General features: G+C 60.3%; 1 protein-coding gene across 1 annotated transcript in view; it reads left to right on the top strand.

Annotated features, from left to right (window-relative positions):
* Positions 1 to 18841, top strand: part of LOC144257659 (glycerol-3-phosphate acyltransferase 2, mitochondrial-like) — a 145887-nt gene extending 127046 nt beyond the window's left edge. The window contains exons 10-24 of the mRNA XM_077805709.1: positions 1573 to 1709; positions 2021 to 2120; positions 3593 to 3802; positions 4730 to 4840; positions 6455 to 6540; positions 7355 to 7473; positions 13065 to 13135; positions 13604 to 13865; positions 14276 to 14424; positions 14572 to 14649; positions 15241 to 15372; positions 17007 to 17127; positions 17774 to 17839; positions 18370 to 18425; positions 18637 to 18841. Coding sequence (XP_077661835.1) covers positions 1573 to 1709; positions 2021 to 2120; positions 3593 to 3802; positions 4730 to 4840; positions 6455 to 6540; positions 7355 to 7473; positions 13065 to 13135; positions 13604 to 13865; positions 14276 to 14424; positions 14572 to 14649; positions 15241 to 15372; positions 17007 to 17127; positions 17774 to 17839; positions 18370 to 18425; positions 18637 to 18753 — 1815 coding nt within the window. The 3' untranslated portion in view covers positions 18754 to 18841. The remainder of the gene's footprint in view (positions 1 to 1572; positions 1710 to 2020; positions 2121 to 3592; positions 3803 to 4729; positions 4841 to 6454; positions 6541 to 7354; positions 7474 to 13064; positions 13136 to 13603; positions 13866 to 14275; positions 14425 to 14571; positions 14650 to 15240; positions 15373 to 17006; positions 17128 to 17773; positions 17840 to 18369; positions 18426 to 18636) is intronic.
* Positions 18842 to 19047: the final 206 nt, after the last annotated feature.

The following is a 19047-nucleotide window of genomic DNA, read 5'->3' as shown; positions in this document are numbered from 1 at the left end:
GGCTGATATCTCCATTGTACAGGTGGGAAACCGAGGCATGGAGCGGCTAAGAGATTTGACCAGGGTCACACTGGAGCCTGTGGCAGAGCAGGGATTGGAACCCTAGCCACCAGACCATCCTTCCCTTTCCTCCTTAGGCAGGGTACCTGGCACCTCTCACTACGCCAGCCCCCGCCATGCTGGCGCTTGTGGTGACCATGCAGTGGGCTCAGCACGAGGCGCAGAACTGGGTTCCATTCCCAGCTCTGCCTTTAATCCTTGTTCGGCCTGGAGGCAAATCCCTTAGGGTCAAATTTTCAGCAGGGCCTAACTGCCTTAGGAGCCGAAATCCCAGTGAGTCAGCGGGACTTAAGTCCCTGAGTCACTCAGCCCTTTTGAAACACGTTTCCTAGATCTCAAGCTGGCAGCAGTCGGGTGCCCTGGCCCCTGAGCGCCCCCGCCAGACTTAGGCCATGTCTACACGTGCAGCGGTGAAAGCGCTCTCTGACTCTGCCCCCGGCCTCGGCCCTGGGCTGGGAATGGAGCCGCGGCCAGTGGCCGAGGCTGGGGGCTGGTGCGGGGCCGGGAGCCGGGGATGTGGCTGGGGGCCGGACCGGATCAGAGCTGGGGGCAGGGAGGGGCTGGGTGACACTCCCTCCCCGCTGCTTGAGGGGGCTAGCCCGGGCACCCCTGCATCTCCCGGATGTTCCTCCACACCCCCCTAGGGGGGTGCGCCCCACAGTTTGGGGACCTCTGAAATAGCAGGTGTGGCGGCTGCAGACGGGGGCTTGGTCTCCAGGCGGACAGAGCCATTGGCAGAGTGCTTTGAGAGCCCATCTGTGGGCAAGGTGCGCAGTTAGCTCGCGGGGCCGCATATCTGATTCCTTGGGGCTTCAGGCTCCACTGTGCCTCTCCACCCTGGGGCCTTTCCAGCTGACGTCTAGAGCATGGGGCTCGTCTCTGGTCACGACGGCCCCGTTTTCTATTTAAGGGTCTGATCAAACACTCATTGAAGTGGATGGAAAAATCCCTGTGGGTTTAGGATTGGGCCCTGGGCATCCGGTGACTTGCCAGGGGGCTGTTTGGGGAGTAGTGGCCAGGATCCTGTACGGGTGTGCAGTATATTGCCTGCAGTGGGTCCCCCTTTGTGTGCTTCGCTCAGCCGGCATCACTTGGCCTGTGGATACGTCTGTAGTGTGGACGAAGGCTCTGTTGCAGGTATAAGCCCAAATCCCCCTCCCGTCCGCACATGCCGCTTTTCCGCCGCCGCTGGGTCCCTGGCCCGTTTCCGGGAGCGTCCCGCTGCAGGTGGGGGCGTTGGCGGGGTAACCGCGCTTCTGCACAAGCCTCATGGGTTCTCACACGCCGTGAACCCTGCCCTGGAGTGGCCACAGCCGGCCAGGGGCTAAGAGAACCCTGGGAAATGCTCCCAGAAATGCCTGTCCCGTCAGTGCACTGCCAGCGTGGCCGGTTGTACACGCCGGTGCCGCGCGGACGCTCCCCGAAGAGCGTGGGTAGCCCGGGCTCGCCCGTGCGGGTACGCGGCCTCGGCTGTACCCCGCACACCCCCTCTCGTTTTCTCCTTCCTCCCAGCCCGACGTCCCGCTGGTTTTCCTCTCGACTCGCAAGTCCCAGCTGGATGGGCTGCTGCTCCCCTTTCTCCTGTTCTCTCAGGGCCTGGGGGTGCCCCGAGTGACCTGGGAATACCAGGCCTATACCCCAAGCCTCAGGTAAGGCTTAGCGCTGGGGTTACAGGCATCTGTCTTCTGCGTGGCCAGCACCCAGCCTGCATTCAACCTGGCCAGCCTGCACTCAACCTGCCTCTCGCCTCTCCTGCTTGTCTTCCTTTACTTTCATTCTTCTGGCCTCTCCCTGGGAACCCTTCTCCCCCCCCGGGAACGGGTCCCGGGGGACCACGGGCGGTGGGGCTGGGAGGGAGAGGTGGCTGTCCTGTCTTCGGGGGCGGGCCAGGCAGGATTGGGCAGTTGGGAGGTCGGGGGCGCTGGCCTTTCTGCAGTGTCTGTGCCTGTTTTATCTGCAGGGCCCTGCTGAGCCGGCTGGGAGGGGTTTTCTTGCCTCCCAGAGCGGAGCACACGCCGGACAACGAACGGGGCGCGCTCTCCAGGGCCATCCTCACCTCCGTAAGTGGGGTTCGTGCGGCTGAGCCATGAGCCAAGGGGTGGTGTGGGACTGTACTCTGGCTCTGCGTGGGGGGGGACGACATAGTGAAAGCCTTAACCAGTAGTTTGAGACTCCTAAAGCACTTGGTGAAGGATTTCATAGCTGACTAGGAGACTTAGACACCCAGCTTCCATTCCCGTCAGTTGGAGCTCGGGGTATGGCTCAGTCCCCTCCCCAGCTTTGCAGATGCCAGCAGTTGGAGGGGAGGGGTGCAGGTCGCTCCGGAGTAAGGGTTAGGATCAGAACAACCCTGGCCCTGCTTAGATTGACCCTCCTTGTAGAGTGAGCACAGGTCTGGGAGCCAGGACCTCCCCAGGTTTGATTCTCGTTCATTTGTTAAGCACCACCTGGGCACTTAGCTTAATTCTGCCTCTGCCACTGACTCACTGCGGGACCTGGGCCGAGTCGCTGACCCTGCCTCGGTTTCCCCACCTGATGAGTGGGGAGGGTGCGGGAGTTGTGTGTGAACCCAGTATTGTTATTTAGGACAGTTGTTGGGGGCTCGTCCAGGAATCCCACTCCTTTGTGAAAAACCAGAGCGAGCCCCCCAGAATAGCTAGCAGCCCAATGGTTAGGGCACTCAGCTGGATGGGGGAGACCCAAGTTCGAACCCCCGATCTGAATCCGGCAGAACGGGGATTTGAACCTGGGCCGCCTATGTGCCAAGCTCATGCTCACATTGGCTATTCCAGGGTCTTGCTCTGGCTTTTTGCAAAAGGACATATAAAGTTCTCGCTTGGGTCCCATATGGAACGGGGTCTTTAGATCGTGGTTGGTTTATTCCCTGCTAAATTCTCTAGGGTTTATGTGGGGGGGGGGGCAATCCGACGCCCGCTGAGCTCCGTGTGAGTCTTTCCATCGCGCTTCACATCAGGCCCCTTTGTGGAGCGTGGCCCGACCTTTAGGGCATTGCGTAGATTCTTCGGTCACTCACGCAGACTCTGCAGGCGTCAATCCCGGATCTTGCCTGGGCAGATTTAGGGCCTGGTTCCGGCTAAGAGCCATGGGGTGGGCGGGGGCTGCCTGAGTGGTAGTTCCTGGTGGGGTGGAGAGCAGACGTCGCGGGAGGACATTGGGGCTGGATCTCGGGAAGTGCTCCCTGGCTGTGAGATCTGTCGGGCCGTGGGATTGCCTCCCAGGGGGATGGGGCCTTTGGCCCGTGGGAAGAGGGGAGGGATTGGGGGAAGCTGAGACGGGGGCAGGAGATGGGGTGGGGTGGGGATGTAAGGAATGAGGGTGGGCAGCAGGGGTGAGCCCGACGGGGCCACCCGGAGTGGCGACTGGAGCAGATGTTTCTAGGGAGTAACCACCACTTCTCTGCCACCTGGCAGGGGGCGGAGGGGGGGGATATTGTCTGCCCCCAAGTCTTAGGGCGAAGGGGAGCTCGGCTGCACCCTGTCTCCAATCCCATGAGGTCCCTTCCCACCTGCAGTACATCGAGGAGCTGCTGAAGAGCCGGCAGCATCTGGTGATCTTCCTGGAGGAGCCTGTCTCCGGCGTGTCCCGGCTCTCCGCCCCTGGCGGGGAGTGGCTGTCGCTGGTGCTGGGCGCTGTCCGTGCTGGAGCTGTCCCCGATGTGATGCTGGTGCCCGTGGGCATTGCCTACGACGTGGCCCCCAATGCGTCCCATGGCGGGCTTTCAGTAAGAACCACTAGCTGTTAAGGGGAGTGGTGGCCAGAGCAGAGCAGCTGGGAGCCAGGACTCCTGGATTCCGTTCCTAGCCAAGGGAGGGGAGTGGGGTCTAGTGGTTAGAACAGGGGGCCGGGAGCCAGGATTCCTGGGTCGTGTTCCCGGCTCTAGTGAGGGGTGGGTCTGGCATAGACACTGACAGTTCTGCCCTACGCTCACCCCCTTTCCCTTCACTTGGGTACGTGCTCTGCACCTTGCCGGGGATCCCCCCGATAAACCCACTTTCTCCTGCCCTCCTGATCGGGGCACCCCACTTGTAGCTGTACCAAACCCACAGTCCTGGGCATGCGTCTCTGTCGTGACCCAGATCTCACCCCTTGGCCACTGCCTCTCTGGTCTGGCTGGGCTATTCCCAACAATCCAGCTCCTCTCCTCAGACACTGGGCACCCAGGGCAGCGGATCTCTCCAGGCATGGTCACCAGCCCTCTTCTCTCTCTCTTTTTCTTTTTTTTTTTTTTTCCTGCCTGCTCCCTGCCTCCAGTATTGGCTGACCAGCTGCTGGCTCTGGGAACCAGGCCAGCTGCCTTTCCCAAAGGTCTGGAGGGGGGCACGTCCCAAACCTCTGGAAGCCGAGGGCTCTGGTAGCCACGACTTTCAGTTCTGCAGAGCACCTGAGATCCACGCCCGGGAGCCCCCAAACTGAGCAGGGGTGTGGGCACAGGGCAGCTCCCCTCCTGCAGAGCGGGGGCGTTTAGGTTGAGCACCCTGCAGAAGCAAAACTTCACCTGCTTGTCCCCTCCTAGCCTCCTGCATCACCACCTGCAGCTCTGCAATGGAGCAGGCCTGTTCCTCTACCGAGCTAATGTGCCTTCTGACTGATAGAGGCGATAAACACCACCAGCGCCCGATTAACAGACTCTACCCATCTGCTCTCCTAGGGCTCAGCTCAGCCTTTTGGCCTCTGGTCCTGTCTCCTGGCCGTTCGCCGAGCCCTGGGTCGGGAGTTTGGCTGTGTCCGGGTGGACTTTGCACAACCTTTCTCCTTGCAGGTATTGGGCAGCCTTCTGGGGTTCTTGGCCTAGGGCTTCTGACTGTCCAGGCCCAGGGATTTGGCAATTCCTGGCTAGATCTTGGGGAATCTAGTGGCACAAGATTCTTGGGTGTCATGATCTTGGTGGAATTTGGGGACTAGGGGTATGTCTCCGCTGCAGGTTCGAGCGAGCCTGAGGAAATAGACGCAGGCTAGTCCGAGCCCAGACACTGCAGTTAAACAGCGAGAGCCCTGCAGCGCTCCAATGACCCGAGCGAGCGCGAGTCTGTCTGCCTGGGCTGGTCGGTGGCCAGCTGCTGTGTAGACGTGCCCTAAGTGGCTTGGGATGATTGGCATGGGGAATCCGGTCATCTTATGTTTGGGGATTGGCCTGAATATATGGAATCCAGGGACCTTGTGGGGGCCCCACTGCGTTTGTAGCTTGGGATTGGGCAGATGGAGGCCTGGGGAATTCGTGGCCTCGCTGGCATGGCTTGAAATTAGCCGAATGGGCCACATAGGGTATGTCTCCACTGCAGATAACCTGCGGCTGGCCCGTGCCAAGTGACCTGGGCTCACGGGGCTGTTTAATTGCAGCATAGACGTCTGGGCTCAGACACTGAGTGCAAACCTGAGACAAACCTGCAGCCGGAGCCTGAGCTGGTTTGTCTGCACTGCAGTTAAACAGCCTGAGCCCGAGTCGGCTGGCACGGGCCAGCCGTGGGTGTCTAGTTCCAGTGTAGACATACCCCCAGACTCCTTGGGTGGGCCACGGAGGGGAGCGAGGAGAGCGCAGGTTAGCGAGCGCAGCATGGGGGCTCCCTTAGCACCACCGCTCCTGATCGGCCTGCAGAGGCCTTGGGAGCCTTTGGCTGCCTGGTGTCTAGCCAGGCCAGTAGCGATTCATAGATACTAAGTTCAGAAGGGACCATTATGATCATCTAGTCCGACCTGCACAACGCAGGCCAGAGACTCTCACCCACCCACTCCTACGAAAAACCTCTCACCTATGTCTGAGCTATTGAAGTCCTCAAATCGTGGTTTAAAGACTTCAAGGAGCAGAGAATCCTCCAGCAAGTGACCCGTGCCCCGTGCTACAGAGGAAGGCGAAAAATCTCCAGGGCCTCCTTGAATCTGCCCTGGAGGAAAATTCCTTCTCGACCCCAAATATGGCGATCAGCTGAACCCTGAGCATATAGGCAAGATTCACCAGCCAGATACCCAGGAAAGAATTTTCTGTAGTAACTCAGATCCCATCCCATCTAATATCCCATCACAGGCCATTAGGCCTATTTACCATGAATATTTAAAGATCAATTAATTACCAAAATCATGTTATCCCATCATACCATCTCCTCCATAAACTTATCGAGTTTAATCTTAAAGCCAGATAGATATTTTGTCCCCACTGCTTCCCTTGGAAGGTTATTCCAAAACTTCACTCCTCTGATGGTTAGAAATCTTCGTCTAATTTCAAGTCTAAACTTCCCAATGACCAGTTTATATCCATTTGTTCTTGTGTCCACATTGGTACTGAGCTTAAATCATTCCTCTCGCTCTCCGGTATTGGTGCTGAGCTTAAATCATTCCTCTCGCTCTCCAGTATTTATCCCTCTGTGTTCCTTGATCCCAGGAGTACACAGCAAACAGTCTCTTCAGACGGAGCTGCTCGCAGAAGTCCCTGGAGGAGCTGCTTCTGCCCGTCATCCTCGGCAAAAGGTAGCCCCAACCCAGATCCCAAGGGGGGCAGGGGGCAAGGGGAGCTGGGGCCATTGGTCAGAGAAGACTGCAAGGAAGGGGCTGCAGAAAGACCCTCTGGGTGCATCGGGCGTGTCACGAACCCCAGCTAGATTCACAGCCTGTTTAGCTGGAACTGCTCCAGCTCCCACTAGCAAAGCCCCGCTGGGACCCTGTGCTCTGAGCTAGGCCTGGATACCCGCTCTGCTGCTGAGCGGTGTCCCTTGTCCTCTGGGGTGACTGAACCTTGCTGTCGGTTTTAGCAGGAGCTCAGCCTGAGCCTGGATGCCCAAAGAGCAAGGGAGGGGCACGCGTGGCCCGGGCGGCTGGTGATGGAACAGAGAGCCTTTCACCGCCGCGTTGCTGGCCTCGCTCCGGCTGGCTGTGAAATGGGTTTGTTGGGTTTCAGGCCGGTCCTGGCAAAACCCACCCGCCCTTCAGCAGAGAAGCCAGGGGCTGGATGGGCTGCTCCCTAGAGGTGGATCCGAGAGACTAAACCTCAGACCTCAGGGGCTGTGCATGCTCAGGTTTAGGGTACCTGCCTCTGAAGACTGGCCATTGCCAGGGGCAGGAGCCAGGCCTTGGTCCAGACTGGCAGTTCTCTTCCTAGCTCAGGCCTGAGGCGTGGTGAACGCACCTGGGGGAAGCGTGCTTTGCCACGGCTCGTGCTCAGTGTGTCCTGTAGCTGGAAGAATTGAGCCTCTAGGGCTTCCACCGGCCCTGGGTTTGCTGCCCGGGCGTTTGCGTCTCTCCTATGTCAGCCATAGGTCTCACCCGTGTCGTCCCATTTCCGCAGCCCCGACCTGCTGGACTGGGAGAAGTGGGAGGAGTGGTACCCAGGCCTCGGCGCTGCCGCGGAGCTGAAGGCAGACGAGCGAGTGCTAATGGGCAGACTTGGCCTGCACTCCCTGAGCGGTAGGCGCTAACTCTGCGCTGATCTCCCGGGTGGCCGGATTTGGGGGAGGAGGCGTGGGAGCGGGGAGCCCCCTTCCCACCCCCCTTCCCCCATTCCGTGCCTCTTTCCACCAAGCTGTTGAACTGAATAACTGAATGTGTCCCCGCGGGAGCTGGGAGCCGGTGGGTCTGCTCAGCACGGTTCTCTGGCAGAAAAGAGGATGGAGCAGGACTCTCTAAACCCACACGGTGGGTCGGTCTGCGCTGGTTGTCTCCACTGTGTCTGCGTGTCCTGCCTCCGCTGGTCTGAGCGTCGGGGGTCTGTCTCAGCGGAGCAGGGTGAGTGGAGGAAGGGGGCTCGTTTGGAGACTGGCCTTGCCCTCAGCAGCAGGAGGTCTGTGTACCTGGCCCCATAACTTGCTGGGGGAGGAATGGGAGGGTCCAAGGAGACACCCTTAGAGGATACTTCACTCCATACTCCCCATTTAGGCCTCAGCAGTGAGCAGGACCCCTATGCTCCAGCCACGCTGGATGGGACCAAGGCCTCTGAGGGAGCCCCAGATACCTGGAGAGACAGTCCTGGAGCCTTCAGTCTGCATTGCCCCTGCTGGAGGGGGCCTGTCTTGGTGTGGCCAGGAACTCGGTGGGGTTCAGTGGAACCTCCCGGCAGGACAGGTGGGATTTGTAAGCTCCACGCAGGGCCAGACCTCCTCTCAGTTACACTGCGGTTAATCCAGAGTCACTCTGGATTTACACCAGATTGAGGTCCAAATCTGGCCCACAGATGCCTCCAGGGCAGTCGTTAATGGAACTAGGAGAGAGGGAGAGCCGGGTTCCCAGCTCCTCCCCTTTCTCCATCGTTCTGCTGTTGCAAGGCCTTGGTTTGCTGCTGTCGCCATTGCCGGGGGGTAGGGGTGGGGGTGGGGTGGGGGGTTGTACCTGGCGCGGCTGTTCAGAGAGGGGAACCGCACGGATCTGAGTCACAGACTTCAAGAGGAGCTGCCCGGCCGGGGGGATCCCACTAGTGTCCTTAATGGACAGGCGCAGCGGCCTCCCTGCGAATGCAGCCACGGCTCTGGACCAGGTTGTGTGAGCTCCTTGGGGCAGAGTCCTTCCTTGCATGATGTCTGTACAGCACATGGCATAGCGGGGCTCTGATCCCAGACTGGGGCCTCTCGGGGCTATAGCAATGTAAATAACACGTGGAAGCACATTAGCAGGAACGTCCCAGTGCGCCCGGGGCTGGAGCGCTGAGAACGTCGGATCCTTGCCTGTCCAGCGGGCAGGTGCCCGGAGCATTTCAGAGCCAGGTGATCCCTTACAATCTGCATCTCCTGCATCTTTCCTATCCCCAGACTTGGGCTCCATCATTTCCTTCCTCATCTAGGCTCCGTGACGAGAGGTTCTCCAGCAGCTGGGTCCGAAAGCAGATCCCTTCCCTGTGGGAGGAGGAGAGGCGTGACGGGCTATGGGAGCGCTCTGTGGCAGGGCTAGCTGCCCTGGTTGGACAGGCAGCTTCCTTGCTGGGGGTGGGAGATCGGCTGACCCTGAATCGGAAGCAGAGGGGCCTTCTCAGAGCGTTTCCCCGGGTGATTGGCCTTGTCTCATCAGGCTAGCGTCCAGCTCCATTTAAAAAAGGCTCTGGCCAGACCCTCCTGTTCAGCATCCATCGGGGGGTGCAACGCTGTGGGGCTCCAGCTGCTGACGCGTCTGTTTCCCGGGCATCTCCACAGGCACTGAAAGAGAGATGGGGGGCGGGAGAGGGTGCAGCCTGGCGGATCCAGCAAACCCCGCTGGCACCAAATCAGCACCCCTTTGTGGGCAGGGAGCCTTGAAAGACAACCCCACAGTGGTGCCACCGGACGTTCCGGGTTGCAGACCCACGGCTCAGCAGAGGCCAGCTGCTGCCTGCCGGTTGCCTAGTGCTGTCGCTTCCTGGGAGTCTGTGGGAGTTTTGGCTGAGGAAGGAGGGCTCTGGTTTGGGCCCTATCTGAACCCCAAGGTCTCCTTGGCCGACTGGCCTGGGCTCTCTTCCCCGCCCTGCCGCTGGGTGACCATGGGCAAGTCACTGCACCTCCTCGAGAGCGACCGATGGAAAATGCTCAGCAAGGACTAGGCATCAAATCAACTGGACAGGCAGGGACTCAGGACTCCTTGATCCGGCTGCACGAGCTGTAGATTTCTTGGGTCACTCTGAGAACTTCCTCTGCCCTATTCCCTGCTCTGTCCTGGGCAGCTTTCAGAGATCAAACGCACGGCTCATCCCTCTTGTGATGAGCGGAAGATTTTACCCTGTGCTGAGACTGGGAGAGAGGGTGGGCTCAGCTTTTCCTACTGAGCACAAAGCCCCTGAGAAGGGAAGGGTCGTTGTCCCCGGCAGAGTTTCCAGGTCTGTTTTTCAGGCCTGCTGAGCTACTGTCTGGTCTGAGAATCAAGTGACTTGTCCCAGGCCAGCGAGTGGCAGAGGGGATTTAAACCTAGATCTCCTGGCTCTCATTCCAGAGCCTTCACCGCAAGTCCATCCTTTTTCTCACCCACCGAGAATTAACTTTATTCCCGAAAGTTCAGATAGAGAGCGCAGAAGCCGAAAAGTTCCTCCGAGGGAGGCTGGGGAAAACAATAGGCTTGTTAAATTGCCATCGCAGTCGCCTGGTTACATAAAGGCTGCGTTTCACGTGTCGCGCTTGTGTTTCAGTTTATCGCTCTCTCCCGTGGTGGATGTGACTTTCCAATTATCTGTCATTTGAGTACAACACTCCACACGTGCTAATGCACCGGCTGCGTGACTGCTTGCGCAGAGCGGCTGATTCCGCAGGAAGCGAGAGCCCAAACAACAACGCGGACGGGAGGCAGGGCCTCTGCAAAACAGAGCCTCGCCTCGATCGATCGCTTCCGCTATGCGGAGAGCTGCCCGCAGCGAATCAGTCCCCTGTAGGGCTCGGTTCTGGCAGGTTAGCTCTGGTCCCACAGTAAATTTCCAATGGAATCCTGGGGATTTCTTTCCCCTCCCTTTCCCCAAACAGCTGTTCTCTCGCTGTATCCGCTTCATAGCTATATCACCCACCAGAGCTCAACTCCTTGCGGAGGATAACGGTGTGATTTGCCGGTGGATCACACTGCCACATGATGCCAATGAGGCCAAGAGGCGAGGATTGGAAACTTTGCTAGCTAATGAACAACATCCGCACACACCCGTTTCTGTAAAACCCCATGCTTCAGGGCGCGAACCAGACACTCGCGGATAGAGGTCAGGAAGAAACTTCCCTGCTGGGCAGGTTATTCCATCAGTGTCCACTAGGGAGCACTCGTGCTCCTTTCCTCTGAAGCACCTGGTTCTGGTTTCTCACAGAATGATTGGCACCCTGCACTGATTCATTCCTAGGCAATTCCTAGGTTATCCGCTGCTGCTCCCATGAGAACTTACCTTTTCTTTTAACTCACATTGGGTAGTTTTACACAAGGAGCCAGAGTCGTTTTGTTCCAGATTCACCCCACCATCCCCTTCACCTCTCTCGAGTCCTCCAAAAAGTTCTCTAGCAAAACAAGCCCAAGGACGACAAGACGTCCTGATGCTGCTGTTTCTGAGGTTAAAAAACAAACCTGAGGAAGAGAAAAACACCTTTTTCAGGCCTTTCTTCTTTATACAGCACAAAGGCCCAGATGCCATTTTTTTTCCACATTTGCAGGGGACCTTTAACGAGCACCGTGGTTCAGGTTCTGTTAGCAGCAAACGTCGCTAGTTGCCTAAGGGTTCTCATGCCAATCTGTGCCTCTTTGATGGCTCGGAGCAGATTGCTTCCCATTATGCCTTGGGCACGGCCAGCTGGATCGGGGCTGACAAAATGACCGTACCACCGGATAGACCTGACTTCTGAGACTTTCACCCGTGAACTTTGTCCTTTCAAGTCCTCCTTTGCAGGCAGGGATCCTCCAGCACCAGGTTTTAATCTTTGTCTGACTCGCAGCCCCAGCCACGGGAGCCCCTCACGTCTGTTGCCAGCCGCGTGTCCGCTGGCTATGCTGACGCACTGCCGGCGTGAGAGCCAGCGGTTGGCAGGACAGGGCAGGGGCTGGGCTTGAGGCAGCTCCTGGTGCTGCGCTGGGCAGGTTGGCGACGCAGGGCTTTGAAGGGCTCTGAAACGCTCGCTCTTCATTACGGCTGCTGCAGCCTTTAGACGGTGGTGTTGGGGTAGTCCTTGCTCTTTGCTACGTCTGCGGTAAATCGGGAGCAGCGCCCGGATTCTGCTCCGTGTTACACCCTCGGGCAGTCAGAGACGAGCACCCGTTCTGCTCGGTTCGGAGCCTGCTGGAAACGGGGAGCGTGGAATTACTGGCTTGACACTGAGCTCCAGATCTGGCCCGTTCTTTCCTTCCTCTCTTGGGGTTCCTCTGCTTCCAGCAGAGGATAAATGCACTCAAGGCTCCAAGGCGCTCCCATCTCCCGGTGCTGGGGGTCATGGCTGGAACGTAGAGCCAGCTGGAGGACAACAACCCCATTGGGCAACTTTCAGGAGGCTGGCATTTGTTTTCCTTCCACGGCGCCGTGACGAACGGTGGTGTGAAATGGGACGAGGTCAGAACGCCTCTTGGGCTAGCCAGGTTTGGGATCCCTCCTCCCCTGGTCGCTGGACGCGAGCGGAGGCCCTGCCCTGGATCTCCCAACCCTTCCCGTTGGGCACCCTGCGCCGTACGCTGATTGAAAAGGACGCAGAGATGGGGCTGGAGACGCTGCGTGGCCCCGTGTCCTGCACGTAGCATGCTCTGCCTGGCCTGACGCGGCTCGTGATCCACGCTGATCCCTCTCTTGGCAGTGGTCCTGCTGGGGAAGATGCATTGCTCCATCTCCCGTTCTCTCCTTCTTGATGGGTTTCTTCTGTGCTGGGTTGGGTTCTCCAGGGCTTGCAGGTCAGTTTTCCTCTTGCGTCTGCATCGGCGTCCATGAATGGCACCCGCTGAGGGAAATAGAGCTTAGCTGCTCAGAACAGCCTGTCATCCTTTTCTTCTGGAGATCTCCGAGCCTTGCAGAGAAGAGCCAGCATCACCTGCATTTCACAGCAGGGGAAACCGAGGCACGGAGCGGCCAGGCACCTTGCCCCAGGTCACACAGAGAATCGGCCGCAGATCTGGGGACGCCACCGAGCCCGTCCCAAATCAGTGCTGCATCTGCTCTCCTCTCCCATGGCTCTGACCAGTTGCCTGGCTCTCCCCGCGTGGGATCATTGCCACATCCGGCACTCGGCGTCTGGGGTGTGTTTCTAACTGACTCGCTCAGCCGCAGGTCAGTGGGCCCAGGGATCCCCGGGGGAGGGTCTCCGGTCTGGGATGATCACAACTGGTCTGGCCTTAAAGTCGGTGACTTTTTAATCCATCCATCTCCTTTGCCCTGCCTCCATCTCTGCTCCCACCGCAGCCCCGCTCAGGGCCCATCCCACCCACGTACGTTTCCTGGGGTCACAGAAATGTCTTACCGCAGGGCTTGATCCTGCGAGGCGGTCGCTGGGCTTTCCCGGAGGTGCTCGGGCCCTGGCTAAGGATCCCCCCAGGGTGAAAGAGAGCGAGGAGGGGACTGTGTGTCGAGGGGGATAACGGGACGCTCCTTGATCCCCTTCCAGCTGGCGTCTCCTGCTCTGCCGTCATGGCCGTGGCGATCATGTCTGCACTCTTGCTGCACAAGCACCGTGAGGTAGGGGGAAGCGGGAGGGTGCGGGGCCTGGAAGGAGAGGGAGGGGTCCTGGAGGCAGGTGTGGGAGGAAGCTGCTTGCTTTAGGGGGTGGTCTGACCGAGGGGGGCAGGTTGGGGATGACCTGCTGGATGGTGGTTTCAAGGGCCCTCCCGTTACAGGAGAGCTGCTATCTGGATGGTGGTTTTAAGGGACCCCCCCCCTTTATGGAGTCAGTTGCTGAATGGAGGTTTCAGATCTTCCCGTCTCCATTGACGGGGAGGAGGGGGGATTTGTCGTTCTCCTTTCGTGGGGTGCGTCCTTCTCCCAGGCGATTTTCCGGCTCGGGGCTGGTTTCAGAGCTCCCTTTGCCTGGGGGGAGTGGATTCTTCGTCTCCCTTTCTCTGTTGCCTGGAGGGGGGCATGCCCTGCTGGCTGGTGGTTTCAAGCCCCCTCCCCTTTCTTTTTCTTCCTTCCTCCCCACCCCGCCAGGGCGTCTTCCTGTCCCGGCTCATGTCCGACTTCTCCTGGCTGGTGGAGGAGACCCTGCTGCGGAACTGCGACGTGGGCTTCTCGGGGCGGCTGCGCGACCTGGTGCTGCACGCCCTCTGCCTGCTGCGGGGCTGCGTCTCCCTGCACCGCCTCTCGCGGGGGGACGTCCTGGTGGCCCCCAGGGAGACGGAGGCGGCGGTGAGGGAGCTGGGCTGTCACAGCGCCGCCCTGCTGCCCGTCTTCACCTGCGAGGCCGTGGGGGGTGAGTGACCCGGCCGGGAGGGGCTGCCCACAGCGCCAACACCGTGTGTATGGTTGTTGGGGGGCAGGCGACCCTGGGGAAGGGAGGGGCTGTCCATGCCCCCTCCCCTGCACCATGTGAGTGGGGTTGGGGGGCGGATGACTTGGAGGGGCAGGGGGCTCCCCATACCCCCCCGTACCACGTGTATGAAGTTGTGGGGCAGGACTGCCTGTGGCCCCCCGCACCATGTGTGTGGGGTTGGGGGGCAGATGACTGGGGGGGGGCTGCCCATTGCCCCCTCCACCGTGTGTGGGGTTGGGGGGCAGGTGACCTGGGAGGTGGGCTGTTAATTGCCCCCCGCGCCATGTGTTTGGAGCTGGGGGGCAGGGGAGGAGACCAGGCAGTGACGATGCCCCAAGCCCCCCCCGCAGCCTGTGCCATCAACGCCCTGCTGGTGGAGATGCTGCCCTTCCTGGGCCCCGCCGAGCTGCCCGCGGCTGTCGTCCTGAGCCAGGAGGAGCTGAGCCGCAAGGTCCTGGCGCTGCTCCAGCTGCTGCCCAGAGACTTCCTCCTGCTCCAGGTAGGGCCCCCGCGACACCCTGGGAGAGGCGGGGGGGGGGCTGCTCCATCGCATTGCTCCTCTTGAGGGGTGCCCACCCCCCAGTGACCCTCTGCTCTCGCTCTGCATCCCGCCGGGCCGCACTGACTTGTTTGTCTCCTCCCGCAGCCCTGCCAGTCGGTCTCTTGCTACGGCCAGGATGTGCTGGACAAGCTGATCCAGTGTGGGCTGCTGGTCGCGGAGGAGGTAGGTGAAGGACGCAGGCCCTAATGTCCCTGGCACCGAACACGCCCCCTGCTGTCCGGGGCCGAGTCCAGCCTCTGGTGCCTTCCCTTGGGTCAGCCGGTCGCCCGCCTGCCCCGTGCAAGCTGCCAGGCCCTTTCCCAGGGCACCGTCGCCCACCTGCTGCCTGCAGGGGAATCCTCAGTGCTGGGAAAGGTGCCCGCTGGGAGACCAAGTCCTTTGGTTAGCCATGGGGCCCGGCATCCCCGATCTCTGCTGAACAACGTGCTCCTGGCAGGGGCGATCCCCGCCAACGGCCATGGCCAGTTAGTTCAGTCTTCCCAGCCTTGCCCGCCAGGGAGGACGCTGGTTTGAGAACCCACCAGTGGCTGAGTCCGAGAGGAAGGTGTGTCCTGGTTCCCGGTCTCCAGAGCCATCTGCTCTCCCCCAGGCTCTGACACGGGGATGGGGTGGCACCACCTTGGCAGGAGTGGGGAGCCCTGAGTCTCTCCGCCCCCCCCAGGGCGTGCATGCCGGGTGAGCTGCGCCCAGAGGACTGCCAGCCGCTTGGAGTTCCCAGCCCCAAGGGCTCAGGGCAGCCAGTTTCTCCCCTAGGCCCCCAGCGAGCGGCTGGCCTGCGACACCGCCCGGAGGCGCTTCCCGCGGAAGCTGCTGTGGAAGGAGATGGAGGACTTCAACGACAGCGGCAGCGACTACGACGAGGATGCCGGCAAGCGCTGCTTCAAGGTACCACCCTGGCGGGGATCAGGCTGCCTGGCGTTAGCTCCTCCTCCATCAGCTTCCTCCTGCCCAGCCAGCCCTGCCCCTCCTGCCGTTCTCCAGACCCGAGGGGCCATCCTTCCTACCCGTCTGCAAGGAAACTGCCTGTCCAGCTGGTCGTTGCACCTTGCAGCCTGCCAGGGAGGTCTCCTGCTGCAGCTGGGTAAACTGAGGCATGGCTGAGGGGAAGGGACTCGGCAAGCTGGTGTAGAGCCGGGACTAGAACCCAGAAGTTCTGAATCCCAGCCCAGCCCTCCCCTTCCGACCATTAGACTCCACTGCATCTCCCAGAGCCGGGGATAGAACCCAGGAGTCCTGACTCCCAGCTTACCCCCCCCTGCTCTAACCCCACTTCCCAACACTGCTGTCCTCTCCTAGAGATGGGAAGAGAACCCAGGAGTCCTGACTCCCTGTCACCTCCTCTAAGCTCAGTGTTTAGATGGCACAGCGTCATGGCAACATGGCTAACCACTAGGCATGCTCCCCCTGGTCGGTTTCCTCATCCCCTGGCCTGGGCTCTCCAGTCCCTGTGCACCAGCATCCACCTGCCCCATGACCCCCCACGCTCCTGCACGGGGGGGGGCAAGGCCTCTCTGGGCTGTCAGTTCCCTGCTGCTGGGGGAACACGTTCTCCTTTTGGTCTGGCGGCACGTGGGAGGGGATCTGTCGCCCTCCCAACCCAGCCTCATTGTAAGAGAACATCAAATTATCATATTAATTCCCGCTCCTATTGTTTTCCCCACGATCACACGGCAGAGCCCAGGTTCACAACCTGTCTCTTGAAAATGCCAGCTGCGTGGGCTGCTCCTCCAAACTGGAGCAAAGTTCTCTGTAATTAACTGGTGGGTGGGGCGGGGGCTGAGAACGGAGTCCTCTGAACTCGTCACACTTGTGCATGGGCTGCGGGAGCCTGTTGCCAAGCGTCTGGCTCTGCAGCACCATCTTCTGGTCAGCCGGAGGCTCTTCCCCTCGCGTGGATCCAGCGTCTGTCCCCGACACTGTGGCAGGTGGTTCCGGTCGCTTTCTGGCGTGTTGCTTGGCTCAGCGAGTCATGGTGTCACTGAAACTGCCAGGCTAGGAGCCAGGGGGAGCGGGAACAGGGGCTGCCCCAGCCCCCCCCGTTCAGATCCACCCGGGTGTCTCCTGCCCTGCGAGCTACCCCCAAACCCTCTCTCTGCTGTCAGGGGTCGGGTGATGCGGACACTGAGAGCAGACACCTCCCCCCCCCGGCAACAGACAGATGGGGTGGCCCTTGGGGCAAGATTCAGCCTGAGTTGGGGACATAAGGTAAATAGGTGGTGAGGGTCAATCCTGACCCACAGCTCTACCAATTCCCCTTACTCCTGACCTGCTGCCCCCCAATATCCTAGCCCTGGGCTCCCCCATAGCTCTGCCACTGCCCTTCAGTCCTGACCCACAGCCCCCTGTTGTCCCAGCCCTGGCCCTTCCCTGTTGTATGTGATGTTGGCAGCTCTCCCCTTGAGAGGAAGTTGAGTCCCACCAAACTCATTTCACTTGTGACTAGCGGAACCCTATTTCATCACCTCCCGTCCAAGGCTAGGTCCAGCCAGGCTGAGCCCAGGCATTCCCTCTCCCTGCAGATAAGCCAGCTGGACAACTGCCCCGATTTCTTCCTCTTCCTCTGCGGCCTCCTAGGCCCCCTGCTGAAGACCTTTGAGAGAGCCGCTGCCTTCCTGGCGGAGTCTGGCTGCCCTGAGCGAGGTAGGAAACCCCACCCCGCACCTTGCATTCACCAGTGTGTGTTAGCAAAGCCAGGGGCTGAGCTCCCCCTCTAGGCCTGTAAGATCCAAGGGGAATCGCGCTGTATGGGGTCAACGAGAGCAGAGACTTGGGGCCTGACACCCAAGGGCGGTGCTGGGTCCAGCTGAATGGGGGGGCTCACCGGCAGCGGCTCGGACCGTGTCTGCCAGCCAGCACTGGGGCTCCCCGCCAAACCCCAAATAGCGCCGGGCACATGAAATGTGGTGCTTTCCCCCTTAACGGCTGGACTCTCCTAGCCCTGGGATCTACCACCAGGGAAACCGAGGCACAGAGCAGCGACACGCCTTGCCCTAGGTCACTCAGCAGGGCTCATGACCCACGCCTGTGCTGGGAGAACAGCCATGGCTCTAGCTCCTTCGGGGGCATGCAGCTTGGGTCTCCCGCTGCGCCCAGGGGCTCATTTTCCTGGCTGGGCTTGTTGTGTGGAGAGGAGGCCGCCGCTGTAAATCAGTGTAGCCCTACCGAGGTGAGAGCTGCCCCGACGTCCCTAGGCTGAGGAGCAGACCCAGAACGTTGGTTCCGTGGCTGGGCTCCCCCTCCGTGGGCCGTGCGTTCCTCTCCCACGCTCTCTGCTTGCCTCCCCCAGAGCTGGAGTACCTGGAGAAGCTGCAGCGGTTCCTGGTGAGGAAGGCGAGAGAGGACGGCTCCTTCGGTGAGTTTGAGATCCAGCCTCCCTGTGCTGCTAGGGAGCTGCTGCCCCGCCCCATGTCCAACCCTTTCCTCGCCCTGCTAGGGAGGCTTCATCCCAGCGGCCTCCCCGGCTGGAGGTCTAGGGCAGATCGGGAACAGCACCAGGAAGTGACAGGCTTCTCTGGGCACGTGGCAAGAAATCGCTCTCCCCTCTGCCAGCTCCAGCTGCTGGTGGGCAAACACAGAGCTGGGCTGTAAACCTGCAGGGGGCAGGAAGGGCCCTCGATCCATGGAGTTACTGGGCACAGAGGCAGCATACTGGATGGGGGCGTCCCTGTCTTCCCTCCTGCAGCCCACAGGACCCCCACGCGGGCAGCTGAAATGGGGTTTTAGTGCCCCAGGGGTCTTACCTGCCCAGGCTGCGTTGTAGGCCCCAGACCAGAACTAAAGGAGTGGGAGTGAAACAACCGGAGGTGGGCTGGGAGGGTTGCTTGGGGCTGGCATGCCCTGTGCTGCGCCTGGCCCTCACGTTGTTACTGCGTCTCTTTCCAGAGTGCACGAACAGGAGCCTGGCTGCGAGCTCCGTCCGCACCTTCAAGGAGCTGGGGGTGAGTGTGCCCCACCTGTCTGTACCCTGGTGATTCTGGGGAGGTCGGTTCAGCCCATCATGGTAATTTAGGGATGGCTGCTGGGATGTTCTGCCCCTCCCTGTAATCTCCCCTCAGCCTGGCCCACCAGGCAGATATGGTCTCTCCTTGTGCAGCCCCCACCCCTTCCCGGGTGGAAAGTTACAGTTCCTCTGTCCCTCTCCGCCCCCAGGTGCTGAGAGAACAGCCAGGCCCAGCGGGGCCCATTCTCCACCTCTCGGAAACCTTCAGCACCAAAGGGAACCAGGAGCAACTGGAGAAGTTCATCGGGCAGTTCACCTCCAGCTAGAGCTGCTCTGGGCGGGGTGTGAGGGACTGTCCTGCCACTTGGAGTGACGGTTTCAAAAATCCCCTTTGGCAGGATCCCCTGTTGAACATCTCCGGGCCGGGGGTGGCATCCACCCACCGCAGCACAACCCCTGTCGTTTGGCTGAAATACCTGGGTTGAGTTTGAGATAAAAATAAATCGCCTCTTGATGCCTGGGTCTCTGCCTGCTTTTACTGGACAGGCTCATGCCAGCAGTTCCCCCCGGAAAACCAGCCATGGTGGGCTCAGTGTTGTTTCCTTTCCCTGGTGTTACTA

The sequence above is a fragment of the Eretmochelys imbricata genome, chromosome 26 (genome assembly GCF_965152235.1).
Source record: "Eretmochelys imbricata isolate rEreImb1 chromosome 26, rEreImb1.hap1, whole genome shotgun sequence".
Classification (NCBI taxonomy): domain Eukaryota; kingdom Metazoa; phylum Chordata; order Testudines; family Cheloniidae; genus Eretmochelys; species Eretmochelys imbricata.
This window is presented reverse-complemented; position numbering and strand designations above follow the sequence as displayed.